Here is a 16,576-nt window from a genome sequence, read left to right as displayed (position 1 = left end):
GGCAGCCTAAACGGACTGAGATAGTTATTAACTCCAAGCCTTGCCAGGGTCCTCAATGTAAAAGATTACGCATCGCTAGGAATAGAACTTATTTCCCTGCCTAGTCCATATTCTCAAGCTCTGGAATAAAGTTTAGTAACAATAGGCTATGGACTTTCACTCATGAAATCTTCTCAACTCTGGGCAAGAAGTTTTGTTATTGCCACTATATGGAGTTGAAAATGAAATTCCAGGGATGCCTGGGTGGCTCAGTCGTTAAGCGTCTGCCTTCGGCTCAGGTCATGATCCCAGGGTCCTGGGATCGAGTCCCGCATCAGGCTCCCTGCTCTGCGGGAAGCCTGCTTCTCCCTCTCCCACTCCCCCTGCTTATGTTCCTGCCCTCACTATCTCTCTCTCTCTGTCAAATAGATAAATAAAATCCTTAAAAAAAAAAAAAAAAAAGAAAGAAAATGAAATTCCAGGGACCTTCTGTAAGCCACTCAAAATAAATAGCAGGATGAGGGGTCACTCCCAGGTTATGCTTTTTCCATCCTGGCACACTGACTGCATCACAAAAAATCAACAGTTAACATCTACAAAGCATACTATACATGGCAGGCACTGGTCTCTATTTGATATGGAATATCTTATTTAATCTTCACCACTTCAAAAGAAAAAACAAAAAACCTATTTAAACAATCTCATGACTACAAAAATAAAAAAGAAGACATACAGATGACCAACAGACACATGAAAAGACGCTCAACATCACAAATCATCAGGGAAATGCAAATCAAAACCACAATGAGATATCTCCTTACACCTGCCAGAATGGCTAATATCAAAAAGACAAGAAATAGCAAGTGTTGGCAAGGATGTGAAGGAAAAAAAACCCCTCGTACACTGTTGGTGGGAATGTAAATTATTATAGTCACTGTGGTAAACAGCATGGAGGTTCCTTAAAAAATTAAAAATAAAAATACCATATGATCCTATAATTCCACTACTGGGTATCTGGGCAAGGAAAAGAAAACACTAACTTGAAAAGATATACACACTCTTATGTTTATTACATCATTACTTACAATAGCCAAGATAGGAAAGCAACTTAAATGTCCATCAACAGACTAACAGGTAAGGAAGATATGGTGAATAATTACACAATAGAATATTACACAGCCATAAAAAGGAGGAGATCGAGCCACTTGCAATAACATGGATGGACCTAGAAACTATTACGCTTAGTGAAATAAATCAGATTGAAAAAGACAAATACCATATGATGCCATTCATAAGTGAAACCTAAAAAAAAAATGAATAAACAAAAAGTACAAACAGAACTATAAGTACAGAGAACAAACTGATGGTTGCCAGAGGGGAGAAGGGTGGGGGGTTGAGCAAAATGCGTGAAGGAGATACAGGCTTCCAGTTATGGAATGAGTCAGTCACAGGAATAAAAGGCATAGCATAAGGAATATGGTCAATGATATTGGGATAGTGTTGTATGGTGACAGATGGTAGCTATACCTGTGGTGAGCACAGCATAGTGTATAAACTTATCAAACCACTGTGTTGTACACCTGAAACTAATGTAACGTGTCAAATAAAAAAAATTTTAAATAAATGAAAGATTTAAAAATAGAAGTACTAAGTCTCTCAAAATTTTTCCCAAGTACCCCATTGGCAGAGCAGAGCTGAGAAGGGGACACGCTACTCCAGGAATCTGAGTGGACAGCCAGGAGCAGCCTGTGGAAAGTGCTGACATTCTTTGAATGCTCACAGTTTTTCTTTAAAACTCACCTAGAGGGCGCCTGGGTGGCTCACTTGGTTAAGTGTCTGCCTTCGGCTCAGGTCGGACTCCCTATTCAGTGTGGAGTCTGCTTCTCCCTCTACCCTTCCCCCCCCAGCTCGTGCACTCGCTCTCTCTCCCTCTAATAAATTAAAAAACAAAAACAAAAAACTCGACAATAAAGTGGTTCTAAGTATTTGCCAAGTAGATTTCTTAACTTCTTCCTCAAGAATCTTCCAGAAAAATGACCGCCTGAGGCAAGATGTACCTCATTCAACCCATGGGGCACTGCCTCATAATGTAGCTCAGCCTATCAGTTCTAGATGAGAGGCCAGGGCTGGGCACTCACTAGGGTCCCCTCCAACCATCCCAGGCTTGGACCCCGCCCCACTGCTGGCCCACAACAAACACACAGGCGAGAAATGTGGTAACGACCAGGTATTCCCCAGGGTCGAGACACATCTGTTGGCCATGGACCTCCAAGGGCCCAGCCTGCTTACCCAGGGGCTCTGTGTCCTTCTGGTCAGCCTTCTTGTGCACCATGGCTGGGTATGTGACTGTCAGCTTGCTGTTGTGCTCCTTTCGGACAACTGACCGCCCGGTCCTACATGTGAGAACAGTTGTGACTCAGGAGAGAAAAACCTCAACAAGGCATTGAGGAACAGCCATGATTGACTGGCCAGAGGCTTCTGGGGAAAGAGGGAGGCAAGAGCCTGATACTCACTTGCAGTGAGGACACCGCTTAGCAGTCATATGTGCCTTCCAGAAGTAAGCAATGAGTTTGCTCCTGCTCTCACAAACATTTTTCACCTGTTGAGAAAGGGCAAAAAACTTTGCAGTACCATTTGGAGAACTCTGGAGTACATATTCACTTTATAGTTTTTACCTTTAAAAAAACAAAACAAAACAAAAAACAGATGAAGCCATCCTCTTCCTTAAGTAACATTCTCCACCGAACTCTTAATATAGCTAAACTCTGCCAATTACTAAGTGACTTCTTTAAGCCTTAAATTTCCTCAACCATAACATGAGAATGAGAATAACCACCCCACCAAGCTGTTACTAAGAGCTCATGAATGCAGTGGGGGGGGAGGGGGGCTTGGAATACAGTAAGTTCTCAAGAAATGCTAGTTAATTTAAAACAAACCTCTCCGTATGCAGCTAGTACACCTTCCCTGCTGCCTCCCTCGGATGGCCCTCAGGGTCCTAAGAAAGGCACATCCACAGTTGAGCTACACGAATGGGTCTGAGCCTGGCTGCAAACGAAACCTTCCTGGGAGCTTTTGTAACTTCCATCGGACTCTACCCTAGACCAGTGACATCAGAATCCCGGGTGTGAAACTTGGGCAGAAGGTAAATTAGATTTTAAGATCAGTACTTGAAAGATGAGTACCAGTGCTGGGGGGGGTGGGGAGGTGAGGAGGTATAGCAATGGTTGCGGTAGACTGGAGAGAGCAAGAAGAAAAGGACCCAGACACCACTCTCAAAGTGGGACAGCATACATCACAAGCTTGCTGTACCTACACCACCTAACTTCACTGAATCCTCTCATTAGTCCTGCAGGCATGTGGTGAAGAAGAGGACACAGAAGCTCAGGGACAGCAGGTAACTTGTGATGTCACAGGCCGCTAAGAGATGCAAACCCAGGTCTGCCTTGGGGAAGCCGAGAGTATACACAAATGACAGAGTACGGGGATCTGTGATAATTACGCTAAAAACCAAGTGTTACGGGGAAAGAGACAGGATAACTCACGTGTGCACCGTGGGATCCCAACAGATTGTTCTGTACAATTTTGGCCGTGTACTGTTCTAACTCTTCCTGAATCTCAAAGGCAGTAGGATCAGCGTTTTCTTCTAGAAACTGAAAAACAAACAGAAAAACCATACTACCGAAGTAAAGCAAGCATATGATTGGCCGCATTACGGGGGCCAGCCAATCCCAGGGTGGGAGGGTTTCGTTTGAGGGAAGAGAAGGAAACCTCATGCTGTGCTGCATTTTCAAAACAGTGCAGCAACACTGCTGTTAAAAAAGAAAAATCAAAAACATCTTGCTTCCAACAATGGCGAGCTAAGTTATTCAGACCAAACCTAAAGCTGCAACGAACCAAGATAGGGTAAAATGCTAAAAAATATTTAAAGCTCCGAAAAGCGGACAGGACAGTGAGGAACAGGCAGACGGAACTGAAGGGGAGCCAGGAAGCTAGGAGGTCAAACAGCATGGGGGCCCCGTTTGCTCTGACGCGGGGCTGCAGCATGGCACAGCTCCTGGGCAGCCCACGGTGTAGTTATGTGCCCCTGCCGAAGGCACTGCGACTTCCATGATGCTCGCTGGAGCTGCACAACATGGCAGTCCCAACTTTGGGTGCATTCTCCAACTCGCTCATTTTGAACTTTTCATTTCGAAGACCTCAAATGATAAAGGAGACAGAAATCAGAGCCCAGAGTTAGTTCAAGGACAGAACTCTACCAGGACACCTATCCATCCCACAAACACAGGAAGCTGGGAACTCAGAGGAATTACACCCTTAGGAACCAGACTGGGCCTGACAGAACTGCAGCCTGGATTCCAAATGCCCAGGCAGCCTAGGGAGCCCTCAGCTTTGAACCAGGCCTACAATGGTTCCAGGCCACCACGTACATGGCAGGAAAAACAGGAATCCTCTCTGGAGAAAGGCAGTATCATCCTAGGCCTCAAATTGGTCCTACTGAGAATTTTATAAGTACAATGGTTAAAAAAAACCCTAAACACCAGTCAAAAATAAACACACAAGGACAGGGGAAAGAGACAGGGTTTCTGGGGACAATATCTTGACAATGAAGGTGACCATATGGGTGACAGTTACTTTGTAACTATTTGTTAGACTATGGGATTCATACACTTCTGTATATATTTTACAAAAAAAAAAAATTTAAGGTGGTAAGCATCAGGAATTTTATGCCAACAAATCTGAAACTTTACATGAAATGGACCAGAAAAATACCAAGAAAAATAGGATTTACTCTGAGTAAAGTTTTAAGAAGATCCTCCTCTCCCTCTCTCTCGGACAAATTTGACTTTGGGTTCATTTTTTGGCTCTGTTCCCTGGAAACCACATATGCTTACATGTCCATACCAAACTTCTAATTCCAGTCCAACACCATAGGATTAATTCTGGATCTTTTCTCTTTCATGTATTTGTAACTCCCTTCTCTAATAGTGTGAAATCTGGCCTGCTTTATCCTTAAAATATGTACGTATTGGATCAATCCCCCTCCCTGTATGTAACCCCTCTCCCATCACTGCTGCCCACCCCTCCCATGCACGGATCCCTCTCACTCAACTTGGGGTCACACCCCACTCTAGGCCACCCTCCTTGTGGAACCCCTCCTCATCCTATTTGGATGCTCACATCCCTCACTGGGCCATCCAGCATGGGCACTTTCTCACTTGACTTGGGCACTCAACCCCTATGCTGAGCTCTTATCCCTAAATGAACACCTTCCTCACCCTTTATGAGCTCTGATATTCCATGCTGGGCTGCCCACACATGCAGCAATGTTTTCCTCTTGCATGCTTGTCTCCTCTTGCTTGGGCTCTGACAACCCACCTAAGGCTACACCTCTGTGTAGAATCCTATCTGCTCTGTCCACCTAATGTCTTTAAGACTAAATTATTCAGGAAAGGGAAGTCGAAAGGAAAGGTGAAAGGTTCCCCTCATGACAAGAAACAAGACAAGGATGCCCACTACCTCTTCAACACAGTAAAGTAGATCCTAGCCACCAAAATAAGGTAAAAGAAAACATATTTAAGGGTTGGAAAGAAACAAAACTGCGATTATTCACAGATGATAAGACTGTGTTGAAAATCAACAAGAATCTACAGGTAAAGCATTAGAATTAATGATACTTTTGCTAGGTTGTTGCAGACAAAAATCAATACACAAAAACCACTAATATTTTGATCTACAAACAGAAAATGAATTTTACATAAGATACTTAATACTAGCACCAGAAAATCTGAAGGAATTTTGTATCGCAAAGAGAAAAATGTCTCTATGATAGATCTGGTGGTCCCCATCTTATCCAAGGGATCAAACTCAGCATTACCAATAATAAAACCACCTGGCAGCATGTGCCTCCTGAAACAACACGGTACAATGTCCCTCACATGGTACAGGCTGTATTCCTACCAAAATGTGAATCTAGTGAGGAAATAATCAGACAAAAACCGAATGTGAGAAGTCCTACAAGACAACTGGCTTTGAGTCTTCAAAAAATGTCAATACCATGAAAAACAATTTTCTGCACTAAAACAGACAAAAGAAATGTAACTATCCAAAGCAAGGCATAAGCCTCCACTGGCTCCCAGGTCCAGAAAAAACCTCACTGATAGGTAAAATGGTACTTCAATGTTGTTTTCGCTAACATTTCTTCAATTTCTCTTAGGGCTACAGGTTTTCACACCTAGCTATTGGTATGTAGTTGTAAGACGTAAAGATCAAACATTCTGGTGACTCTTAGGATGACAAGTCTAGGGACAACACACAAACAGGTCTGTTCCTACTGCTTTGGCTCGCCTGATTTCCATGACAGCCACCACCCACCTACCCTGTTCAGAATTCTCTCAAGCTCGTAGACTGCTTGTAGGGCACCCACTTCCAGAACTCGCAGCTGGCAGACTAAGAGGTGAATCACAGCCCGGGGGCAGGTCAGCATGTGACAGTTTAAACAGGAGCCCCGAAGCAGCAGGTAGAGTTTCTGAAGAGAGGGAAGAAAAAGCAGGATAATTAGAAAGAGACATAATAATCAAGGTAATTTTCAACATATTTAAGATTTTTGTTTTTATGTAGCCAGTTTATTCATTTGAGAATTCCACTTCTGGGGCACCTGGGTGGCTCAGTCGGTTAAATGTCCAACACTTGATTTTGGCTCAACTTATGACCTCAGGGTCATGGGATCCAGCCCCACGTAGGGCTCCGCGCTCGGCGGGGAGCCTGCTCAAGATTCTCTTCCTTTCTCTCTGCCCCTCTCCTGGCTCACGTGTGTGCACATACTTTTTCTAAATAAATAAAATCTTAAAAAAAAAAATTCCACTTCCCCTGATAGACCTGGAAAGGCCTCTGTGACCCTATGAACTAGATAAATATTCCTGTATATTTCTTCTTATCGTTTCATTTTAATCCCTTAAAAGTTGAAATTTACTCTGGGTCTGAGGTAGGGAGCTACTTTCATTTTATTTAACTAAGTATCAGATACTAATTTTAGTATTTAAATACTTCATTTAAAATATTTAATATTTAAGGGGCACTTGGCTGGCTCAGTCAGTGGAGCATGCGACTCTTGATCTGGGGGTTGTGAGTTCCAGGCCCATGTTTGGTGTAAAGATTACTTAAAAATAAAATCTTTAAATAGATAAATGAAACATTAAATATTCAAAATATTTAGTATTTAAATATACACCAAACTTAAGTTTAGTTAAATATTTGGTATTTAACTAAATACCGTATTTAACTAAGACAATTCTTTTCTCAATACGATTAACAGAAAAAAAATCACAAATACTGTCATCTGTAGAGTTTTAGAACAAATCCTGGAGGCTAGGTTAACTAATAGAAAAAGCTGAAAATACACAAGTAGGACTCTAAACAGAAGCCTCATACTTAGCTCACTGTCTGGCCTTCTGGGCTTTGCTCTTCTTGCAACCAAGCAAAAGCCTACAAATTCATTAGAAGAGCTCAGGGAAGGCTTGGAGAACTCCAGAAGTCCTATTGTCAGGGAGGCTTTGCCCAGATTTCTGAAGGACATGAAGGCCCTGAAATCTCAGGTGTAGGGGATGAATTCCAATGCTTTTTCCCTTGTGAACAGAACCAAGCTGGGTTCTTCTCAACTGGAATCAAACTGAAATTCATTTAGTTAGGGCTATAGGGCCAGTTGGATTTACTGGATTTGGCTCCTCAAGGTTTTAAATCTCATGGTAGAGAGCACTTTAACTCTGTGGCTAGAGCTAACTTCCTTGGACACCTCTCGTGAGGCCAGGGGTGGCACTCACAAATGCCACCAGCAGCCCCGAACCCCACACAGACAGAGCAGCCCAGGGCAGAACGTACATCAAAGAGGAGAGGGTTGTACACCGTGAGCGGAAGCTCAATGTGGCCCAGGTGGCCAGAGCAGTTGTTGAAGTCCTGCACGCAGGTGGAGCACACCTCTTTGGAATCCGCAGGGCCCAAAGCTAAATCGTACAGGCCGTTCACCGACGGGTTCCCCAGGCTGTCCAGGTAACGAGGGTTTGTAATGGACTTAACACTTAATTTCCTAAGGAGATAAAAGAAAGACCAAGGGAAAACTAAGGTTACCCAACTTCTCGGATGTTTCTTCTTTGGTGCTTCGGGGTTAAATGATGATTTCATGTTTGTTTCCTCAGACATGCTGACAGCTTCAGAGTGTAGAATCTGTGTATGCCTTGCTCACCACTGCAGCTCAACACTTAGAGCCTGCATACAACAGCTGCTGGATAAATATATGCTTAACAGATAAGAGTGGTAAAATATTTAAATACAGATTTAGTGCAAATCTTGCATTGAGTACAGTGGAGACTGCTTACAAATAAGTTAAGTACCTACACATGCTACATGCTTTACAAGCAGCATTTAGTCTGACTTCAACCCTCCGAGAGGGGCATCACTATATGTATTTTCCCGAGGAGGAAACTGAGGGTCAGAACAGTTAGGTGATTTAATCCAGGTAAAACAGCCAGGATGGGGGGAGGACAGAGGCAGGACATGGACCACACTTAACTCCAAAGCCCACATAGTTCAATAAAGAAAAGATAACCCAATAATCCCTGCGTGCAGAAGTAGTAAATTGAAGTTAAACATAAATATGCAAAACTTTGAGAAGTGTAACCTGTTTCACTGTTTCATCCCAATATTTTATGTTTGGTTTAAAGGAGGCTTCCATAGGACACCTAACTACTTTTACCAAAGTACATTCATGCCAAATGTGCTTTTTAAATTGTTTTTTACTTTGGAAATAGAGACAATTATCCAAATCTCACAACCTAGAAAAAAAAACTGGTAACATTCATAGACATATCTCTTTGGATATATTTTTAGAAACATAGCTGGGATCATTTGGTATTTCTAGCATCGCATTTGTCTATTTTCACTTAGCGTTAAATGAGTGTTTTTATGTCCCTAAAATTCTTCAGAAACATAGTCCTTAAGAGTTATAAAACCTTTCATTATGTGGCAATTAGTAATTCATTTAACCAAACTCTATTTTAAATAAGCTTATGAAACCTATTTGCATAAAGATTTTTGCACAGGATACTTCAAACTTTTAACTATGTCCTAAAAATATAATTATTTCCTCAGTGGAGTGGAATCCCTGAACAATGGGTGCAAAATGTTTGAAACTCCTGATATATTCTACTACCTTCTATTCTAGAAAAGGTGCGCTAATAGTGATTGCCTGTCTTCACTAGCACTGAATCTTAGCACTTAAAAATCTTTCCAGGGGCTCCTGGCTGGCTCAGTCAGTAGAGCAGGCGACTCCTGATCTCAGGGCCGTGAGTTTGAGCCCCACGTTGGGCATGGAGCCTACTTAAAAAGAAAAAAAAATTGTTTAAAAAAAAATCTTTCCAAATTTCAGGTGGACAAATGCTACTCCATTCTCACATTAATTTTTTTATTATATTTTTTCAAGTTGTTTTAGTCCTTTACTTATTTTGAATTGAAATCTTAATGTTTTCATTACTGTACTACATGAGCTCCTCACACATGAGGACATTAATCTTTTACTATAATGGTGGCAAATACTTTTCCCAGTTTATAATTTGGCTTTTGTTATTTTTCACATTAAAGGTTTAAAAATTCTTTAACAGCTCCGTTGAGATATAACCCACATATTACACAATTCATCCTTTTAAAGTGTACACTCAATGGTTTTTAGCATATCTAGAGTTGTACAATTATCACCAGTCTATTTAGAGTATTTTCATCCCCACTAAGAGAAACCTTGTACTCATTAGATGTCACTCTCTTTGTCACAGAAATAAAAGAACCTGAAAACAGTAAGGTCCTGCAAATAAACAGTTCCGAGGGTGTGGTCAAGACTACCAAATGCTATGGTGATCAAAATGAGGATTTAAGAGAGTCCCCTTGATTTAGTTAACTAGGCAAAGAATACAGAGGGTCCTAGCAAAGAGAAAGTCGTCGCTTTCAGTGAGTCTTGAAGGATAACCATTTTGACTATGTGTTTAATTAATCACATCAGAGACGTTACAACTCCACAAACGCTGGTTAATTACCAAAGAAACTGATGGAAGCTAAAGTTGCAACCTGGGAACCTCCTCCCCAACGCAAATTCTAATCTTGCCCCCCTGGGTTCTAGGCAGTGGCACGCCAACTCAAGACGTTTCTGGAACTACGGGTCCCAACAGGCCACGCGCCAGACAACCACTGACTCAGAAGATAAATTGAGCGCAAGACCTTTTGGGAACCGTAGTTTACGGCGCCGACCTCAACACGCAGGCTCTGCATGCTTCCCACCAACTCCTTACTTGAGTTCTTCGGCCGAATACATCCCGAAGGAAATGCCCTGCAGCCTCCGCCAGGGCATGTTCTTTGAGCCCAACATCCTCCAGATAAGTTTCGAGTTCTGACACCCAGAAAGAGGTTCCAATCACCACCAGCAACTTAACTCAGCCTCAAGCAGGCAGCCACCATGTGATTTAAAATGCGCTTGCGCACTAGGAAAGCTCGCTGGTTTGAGATTTACGTGGACGAGACCACTTCCACTGCAGGGGGGGGAAAAGTAATTTGATGACTTTCGCTCAAGACATATAAGTCACTAAAATAATAGTTTCGGAAAATTTCTCCGAGAAAAACGGGGCGTTTTGAGCCTTTAGCTTCCGTAACAGTCTTTCAAACCACGAGCTTTTTCAACCTAATTCTTGATCGCTTTTGTCTTGTTCCGTCTCAGCCAGTAGCCGAGCTATTCCCCGCCCTCCCTCTTGGTGATCCTGAAGGTCGAGGTCACGCTTTCCCAGCATGCTACGCGAAGAAGCCAAAGATGGCGGCGATCGCGACGCGTCGTTGGCTCCGGTTCCGCTGCAAGCTTTGCCTGACCCTAACGGGTCAGCGGGCAGGTCCGTGTGGACAGACCCCCAGTTGCAGGTAAGACACGCATGGAGAATCCAAGAGAAAGACCCCCTGGCCAACTTCGTCCTCTGTGTCAGCTTTTCTTTGAGAACCGGGGAGCTAGGTACAATGGAGTGGGATGCGCATGCGCAATTTCGCGGCCGCGTGGTTAGCTCGGCACGCGGAGCTGGAGTCCTGGAAAAAGGGCTTGAGACTCATGTGTTAGAGCGTTATTTATTGGGTGGTTGGCTTATCCTAGAATTAAGAACTGTCGGCAAGATTAGGATCCTGCTGTCGTGGAAATTGCGTTTTAGTGTGGCTAGTAGCAACCCCGTCCCAAGTTTTAAAAATAGAAAAGTATGCGCCCTCATTCATTTTTATCAAACGGGGATCTCTGAAGATTTTCCCAAATTAAAGGCAGTTCATGAGCGCCACTGTGTGCTGGATGTTGTGGGGATGGTTGGCCAAAGGAATTATCCAGGTTTTCATAAAAACAAGGAAGTCTAAAAGACTTGAGCACAGCCTTTGGATTGCTGTGATTGTCACACCTGAGAGTATGTATTTAATTTTTTTTCACTAATCACAAACAATGATGGTGTGGAAATAGAGTCTGTAATTTGTAATGAAAAGTTGGGAAAACCCCAATTTTGGATTCGATGTTTGTGCCATTTTTTTAGTTGATTAATAGACAGATTCTCTCTTTTGTAGACTGCAGCTAGTAATAACCATCCAAAAAATGGTGAGGAATAAGTGAGCTGTGTAACTTCAGATATACGTCTTATATGCAATACCTTCATGCAACTTCTCAAAAAAGGAGAAAATGCTCCACCTGGTACTGTAGAAGCCTTAATGCTGCTGTCTGTCCCAGTCCTTTTCCTGGTAGTGCCACTGTTGACATTTTTCTATTCATTTCCTTTGCCTGACAGCAGCATCTCTCCCTCTGCATTTACCCACAGGACAACAGTGGTCATTATATCATAATGTCAGGAGAGACAAATAGTGTGATTTGAAAGAGTTGATCCCTCTCTGAAATTGATCCTTAGCAGAAAAGTATCGTTTTCAAATGATGCTTGAGACCAGATACCAGTAGAGGAAGTATTTACTATCTAATCACGTTCTGGCAATTTTAGGAATGGTACCAATGCCATGTAGGAAAGGAATACACAAGATAATAGTGTACGTGACTGTGTGATATTTTGACTGTATTTCGTAGCGTTACCAGAACATTTTAAAACTCAGTCATGAGTCAGTGATTCTATATTTTGGATAAAAAGTAATATCGGCAGTTTCAAGTTTAAATCAGGATGTACATATCTGGCAAATTCCTTATTGTTGAATGAAGTGGGATGAAAGCCCACGATGATCTTAGCTTAATAATTTATCATAATTGCTTTAAGTGGGATACTCTTATCATCATTAGGGTGTTATTCATATAAAATCAGGAGCTCATTAAATCGTCCCTCTTGACCTCAGTATTTTAGATTACCAAAGTTGAAAGTCCCTTATATTTCAAATCAGCTACTTCAATGGTTCAAGTGCTATTGAAATTTTTTCCCTGATTTTATTTAATGAGATTGATTAAAAAATGTCGACCATATTGTGTCCGTATCTTGTACCTATTTTGTAATGGTTTTGAACTTACTGTTTAGGCCATGTCTTCTCAGTATACATTGATATGAATCATTCAGTTACTTTGATCCATGACAATTGGAAAATTTGGGTTCAAAATGCACATAGGTGGAGGTGAGATGGAAACCTCAATAATGAGTGTTACTTTAGGGCTTTTATTTTTTGCAGATTTTATTCTGGAAGTGCAACTGTCCCAAAGGTTGAAGGAGCTCACATAACAGGTATATAAAAATATATTGAAATAATTTCGTTTCTGTGTTAACAGATTGCACTTATTTGTAGTAGTAGTAGTATTGGGAAACCAATTTACTTTTGTTTTATTTTTCAAATTAAGGGATTGAAGAAGTGGTCATTCCGAAAAAGAAAACTTGGTGAGTATTCAGTGTTCATTCAAGTGACTGAGTGCAAAACATTTGTAGGTAAGGAGGCAATGACATGAAGAAAAGTAGAGAGCATTCCTTGAGACAAAACAGCTGATGGGAGAAAAACTTGGGAGTTGAAAAAGAACATAAAGAGGAAGGTGGAGAGTAGTGAGTGAATGGGGCATGAGATTTACATAGATCTTCTGAACTGAGTTTTGGTTAATAGTTAAATAATAATGATTAATTATGAACATCACTATTAGAATAACTTTTTTTCTTTCGTTTAAGAGAGTTCTTAGAAGGTGAGAGACCAGACAGAAGTGTTATCCGTACAGTCTTTAATAAAGTAAAATAATATAGTGTGGACAGAGTTTAGCCTTTTTTAGCTAACTAGGTAGATCTTTGAATAAATTGCCTTATTCAACATTTGTTGAATATGTGAGAACTGAAACTTCACAGAATTCTTATAGTAATGATTTTGAATGCATTTTATGACCCTCAAAAAGCCAGGTCTTCTCTAAGTAGGACCTGAAGACTCAAGTTCATTTAAAAAAAAGAAAAAACTTTATTAAATTACAGAAGTAATTAACTATTGGGGGGGTGGGCTAAATGCAAGAAGGAAATAAAATTACCAGCAATCACTACTCAGGCAGGTTACTTAACCTATCTATCCCATAGTAAAACATAGGTAACGACAGCACCAGGCTCAAAGGAGTGTAGCCTCATTTGCTAACGTTGTCTGTGGCTACCTTTATGCTATACTGATAACATACAACAGAGTCCCTGTGACCTATAAAGTAAAAAATACTATTTGTTTCCTTACAGAGAAAGTGATGATTTCTGTGCTCAGGAATTTAGGCTTTTAGACCTGGAAGAAGCCATAAGGACTACAAATTCTTGTTGCCTTATTTTAGATAGGCATCACCTTTTAAGAGTGTGATTTCCTAGATCACTCAGGTAACATAGAAGACTTAAATTATACAGGGTCATTGTGAGTTTTCATAAATGAATGTGATATGATAAAGGCAGTGTTGTGAACAGGTTAATTTGAATTGTATAGTGATTTTAGGGATGATTCAGGAAGTCCAGAGTGCATCTTCTGATTTATTCTCATATATAGCTGAGTTAAGAGCCACCACTTTAGATAAAAGAAGCAAGAGTAGCCCAGAAAGTGCAGTAAGAATGCATAGGAAAATGGGGCCCCTGAGTTTGAGCCCCACATGGGTATAGAGATTATTTAAAAATAAAATCTTGGGCGCCTGGGTGGCTCAGTCGGTTAAGCGACTGCCTTCGGCTCAGGTCATGATCCTGGAGTCCCGGGATCGAGTCCCGCATTGGGCTCCCTGCTCAGCGGGGAGTCTGCTTCTCCCTCTGACCCTCCTCCCTCTCGTGCTCTCTGTCTCTCATTCTCTCTCGCAAATAAATAAATAAAATCTTTAAAAAATAAAAAAATAAAATCTTAAAAAAAGAATGCGTGGGAAAATGGATAGGACGAGGTAAGATTCAGGGTAGATGGTTTTATGAGCTAGGAGTGCAAATCGCTCGCCCTTTGGAGATGGTATGATGGACAATGCCAGAGAGGGTAGGCAAAGTATAGTAGGAACATGTACTTACCACCTTTAAGCAAAAGAACAGGACAGTTCTCTCATTTTCTCGTTTGTTTTTCTAGTGATCTTGAGAAATAAGAACTGGCTTTAAGTGAGACCTGAACTTTTTATTGGCCAATCCATACTGAGAGTGGAATCACTTGTTCGTTTTGTGGGTATGGAAATCCCTGACATGGGTCAACTTGTGGTTCTTGTTCTTAGGGATAAAGTGGCTGTTCTTCAAGCACTTGCATCCACAGTGAATAGGGTAAGTAGGAATTTTAGGTTTTTGTTGTGGGTCTTGAAAGTTTCTTAGAAATGATCTAATCCAGTCCCTTCATGTGACAAATGGGGAAACTAAGCTTTTAAAGGAACTGGCTCTGAAAGTCCTTGACTTAGGTCCAAGTCTTATCTTCAAAATCTTTTTTTTTTTTTGGCTAGGGTGTGATATTGTAATGCAGGTGATCTGTAGACCAACTTTGAGAAGTACTGTATCTACCATGCTATAAATTATGCAAGAATGTGGGTCCTGGAGCCAGTGTTTCGTTTCATAGCTGAGCAACTAGCTTTGTGATCTGCATCAAAAAGTTATTTTATCTCTTGACGTTTCTATGTGTTTATCTATAAAGTGGGGATTAATTATAGCATCAGACTTCAAGGTTATAGTGAGAATTAGTATATAATTGAGGGATTTAGGGCAGTGCCTAGCACAAAAGAAATGCTCCTTAAATGCTGGCTATTTTATTATTACTGCAACCATTTTAGTGAGATATTTGTCAATACCTTGCTCTGTTGACAATTCAAAAACAGTTTGTAGTCTGATAGATAAACTGAAACCTTGGTAAATGCCTCAGAAATGGAACTTTTTTTTTCTTTTAAGTAATCTCAGCACCCAGCGTGAGGCTCACACTCACAACCCTGAGATCAGGAGTCGCATGCTCTACTGACTGAGCCAGCCAGGTGCCCCGGAAATGGAACTTTCTGACTGATTATATTTTTCGTTCTATGTAAACTATACTTTTAATTTCAACTATGGGGATAATGTCTAAGATAATGAAGACAACTGCTGCAATATCTGCATGGATACTAAGCCTCTTTAAGGCCGTTGTCACAGATTTACAGAGTTGTTTTCTATTGTAGATGTTAAACTTAAGGAGTCTTGGGCCAAATATACCCCGATACATCCTAACAGTTTCTCAGAAGGGGTTTTTATAATCATCTCCATGCTAGCAAGACATTGAGATTTTCAGCAGTTCACTTATCTCTAAATAGGCACCTGCAATGTAAACTGGAGTAATGGTCCTCTGAGACTGATCTCAGTTTTTTAATGAGAATGGCCTTCAAATCAAAGAAGTTGTAGAATTATGTGTGCAGTTGTCTGATTTGTCTAGGTTTGGGCCCTTAAAATCCAAGGTATAGTCACTTATTCATTCAGTAACCATATATTCTACACTTCTGATGCTTACCAGGCACTGTGCGGGATGTAGAATAAACTCAGCCCTTGCACAGTTCCTAGAGAGGGAGCAGGAGGGAGCACTGAGAAGAGGGTACGGAACCCAGACTGGGGAAGGACTTCCAGAGGAGCTGATAATTGGATTGCTGCTAGGAAGGTGAGCAGCAAGGATACTGTGGTGGGAAAGAGCATTCCTAGCAAAGGCAGCACCGTGCGCAGAGGCACAAAGGCCCAGAATGCATAGTTGGTATGGTAGGAATGAAGGATTTGAAGGGTGGAGAAATGAGAAATAGGCAAGATGATGAATGCTATGCTGGGGACTCAAGTCCTCTGAAGAGTTTTAAGCAGTGGTATAATAACCAGATTTTAGAAAAGACAGCCCTGTGGAGATGGGAAACCTTTCAACTTTAATGTAGCATAAAGATCCTAAAACTAGCATGTCCAGACCCAAAGCTTTGCTATCTCCTCAACAGCAGCTCCATTATTCTGATTGCTTGAGTCAAAACCCTAGGAGTTACCTGTGACTCATCTTTCTCTTATGCTGCACGTTAGTAAATCCTTTGTTTCTTCCTTCAAGGTACATGTGCATGGAGTCCCAAGACCACTCCCTGGTTCAGTGATTGGCTAGGAGGACTCCCAGGACTCAGCATACAGTCCTA

The 16,576-nt window shown here is 41.4% G+C and overlaps 2 protein-coding genes across 6 annotated transcripts in view; one reads left to right on the top strand and one right to left on the bottom strand.

Moving 5' to 3' along the window:
- Positions 1–10,662, bottom strand: part of POLR1A (RNA polymerase I subunit A) — a 76,065-nt gene extending 65,403 nt beyond the window's left edge. For all 3 annotated transcript variants that reach the window (XR_010405558.1, XM_045884610.3, XM_045884611.3), the window contains exons 1-6: positions 10,308–10,662; positions 7,855–8,059; positions 6,356–6,505; positions 3,522–3,629; positions 2,493–2,578; positions 2,269–2,372 (exon numbers count right to left, since the gene is read on the bottom strand). Coding sequence is in view for 2 of the 3 variants with exons in the window: in XM_045884610.3 (XP_045740566.1) it covers positions 2,269–2,372; positions 2,493–2,578; positions 3,522–3,629; positions 6,356–6,505; positions 7,855–8,059; positions 10,308–10,384 (730 nt within the window). In the remaining variant the exon portion in view is untranslated. The remainder of the gene's footprint in view (positions 1–2,268; positions 2,373–2,492; positions 2,579–3,521; positions 3,630–6,355; positions 6,506–7,854; positions 8,060–10,307) is intronic.
- Positions 10,663–10,767: 105 nt separating this feature from the next.
- The window catches only part of PTCD3 (pentatricopeptide repeat domain 3), a 29,282-nt gene continuing 23,473 nt past the window's right edge, over positions 10,768–16,576 (top strand). For 2 of the 3 annotated variants that reach the window (XM_064572237.1, XM_045884612.2), the window contains exons 1-4: positions 10,768–10,923; positions 12,685–12,737; positions 12,851–12,887; positions 14,687–14,732. In XM_064572237.1, coding sequence (XP_064428307.1) covers positions 10,820–10,923; positions 12,685–12,737; positions 12,851–12,887; positions 14,687–14,732 — 240 coding nt within the window. In that variant the 5' untranslated portion in view covers positions 10,768–10,819. Of the gene's footprint in view, positions 10,924–12,684; positions 12,738–12,850; positions 12,888–14,547; positions 14,733–16,576 lie in introns of all 3 variants that reach the window. The other variant, XM_045884613.3, reaches the window with a different exon arrangement.

Source organism: Mirounga angustirostris, unplaced genomic scaffold (genome assembly GCF_029215605.1).
Source record: "Mirounga angustirostris isolate CCGP_5_RB_7025 unplaced genomic scaffold, mMirAng1.0.hap1 SCAF_10, whole genome shotgun sequence".
In the NCBI taxonomy this organism is placed as follows: domain Eukaryota; kingdom Metazoa; phylum Chordata; class Mammalia; order Carnivora; family Phocidae; genus Mirounga; species Mirounga angustirostris.
The sequence above is the reverse complement of the archived record's forward strand: the minus strand, read 5'-3'. Positions and strand labels throughout refer to the sequence as shown.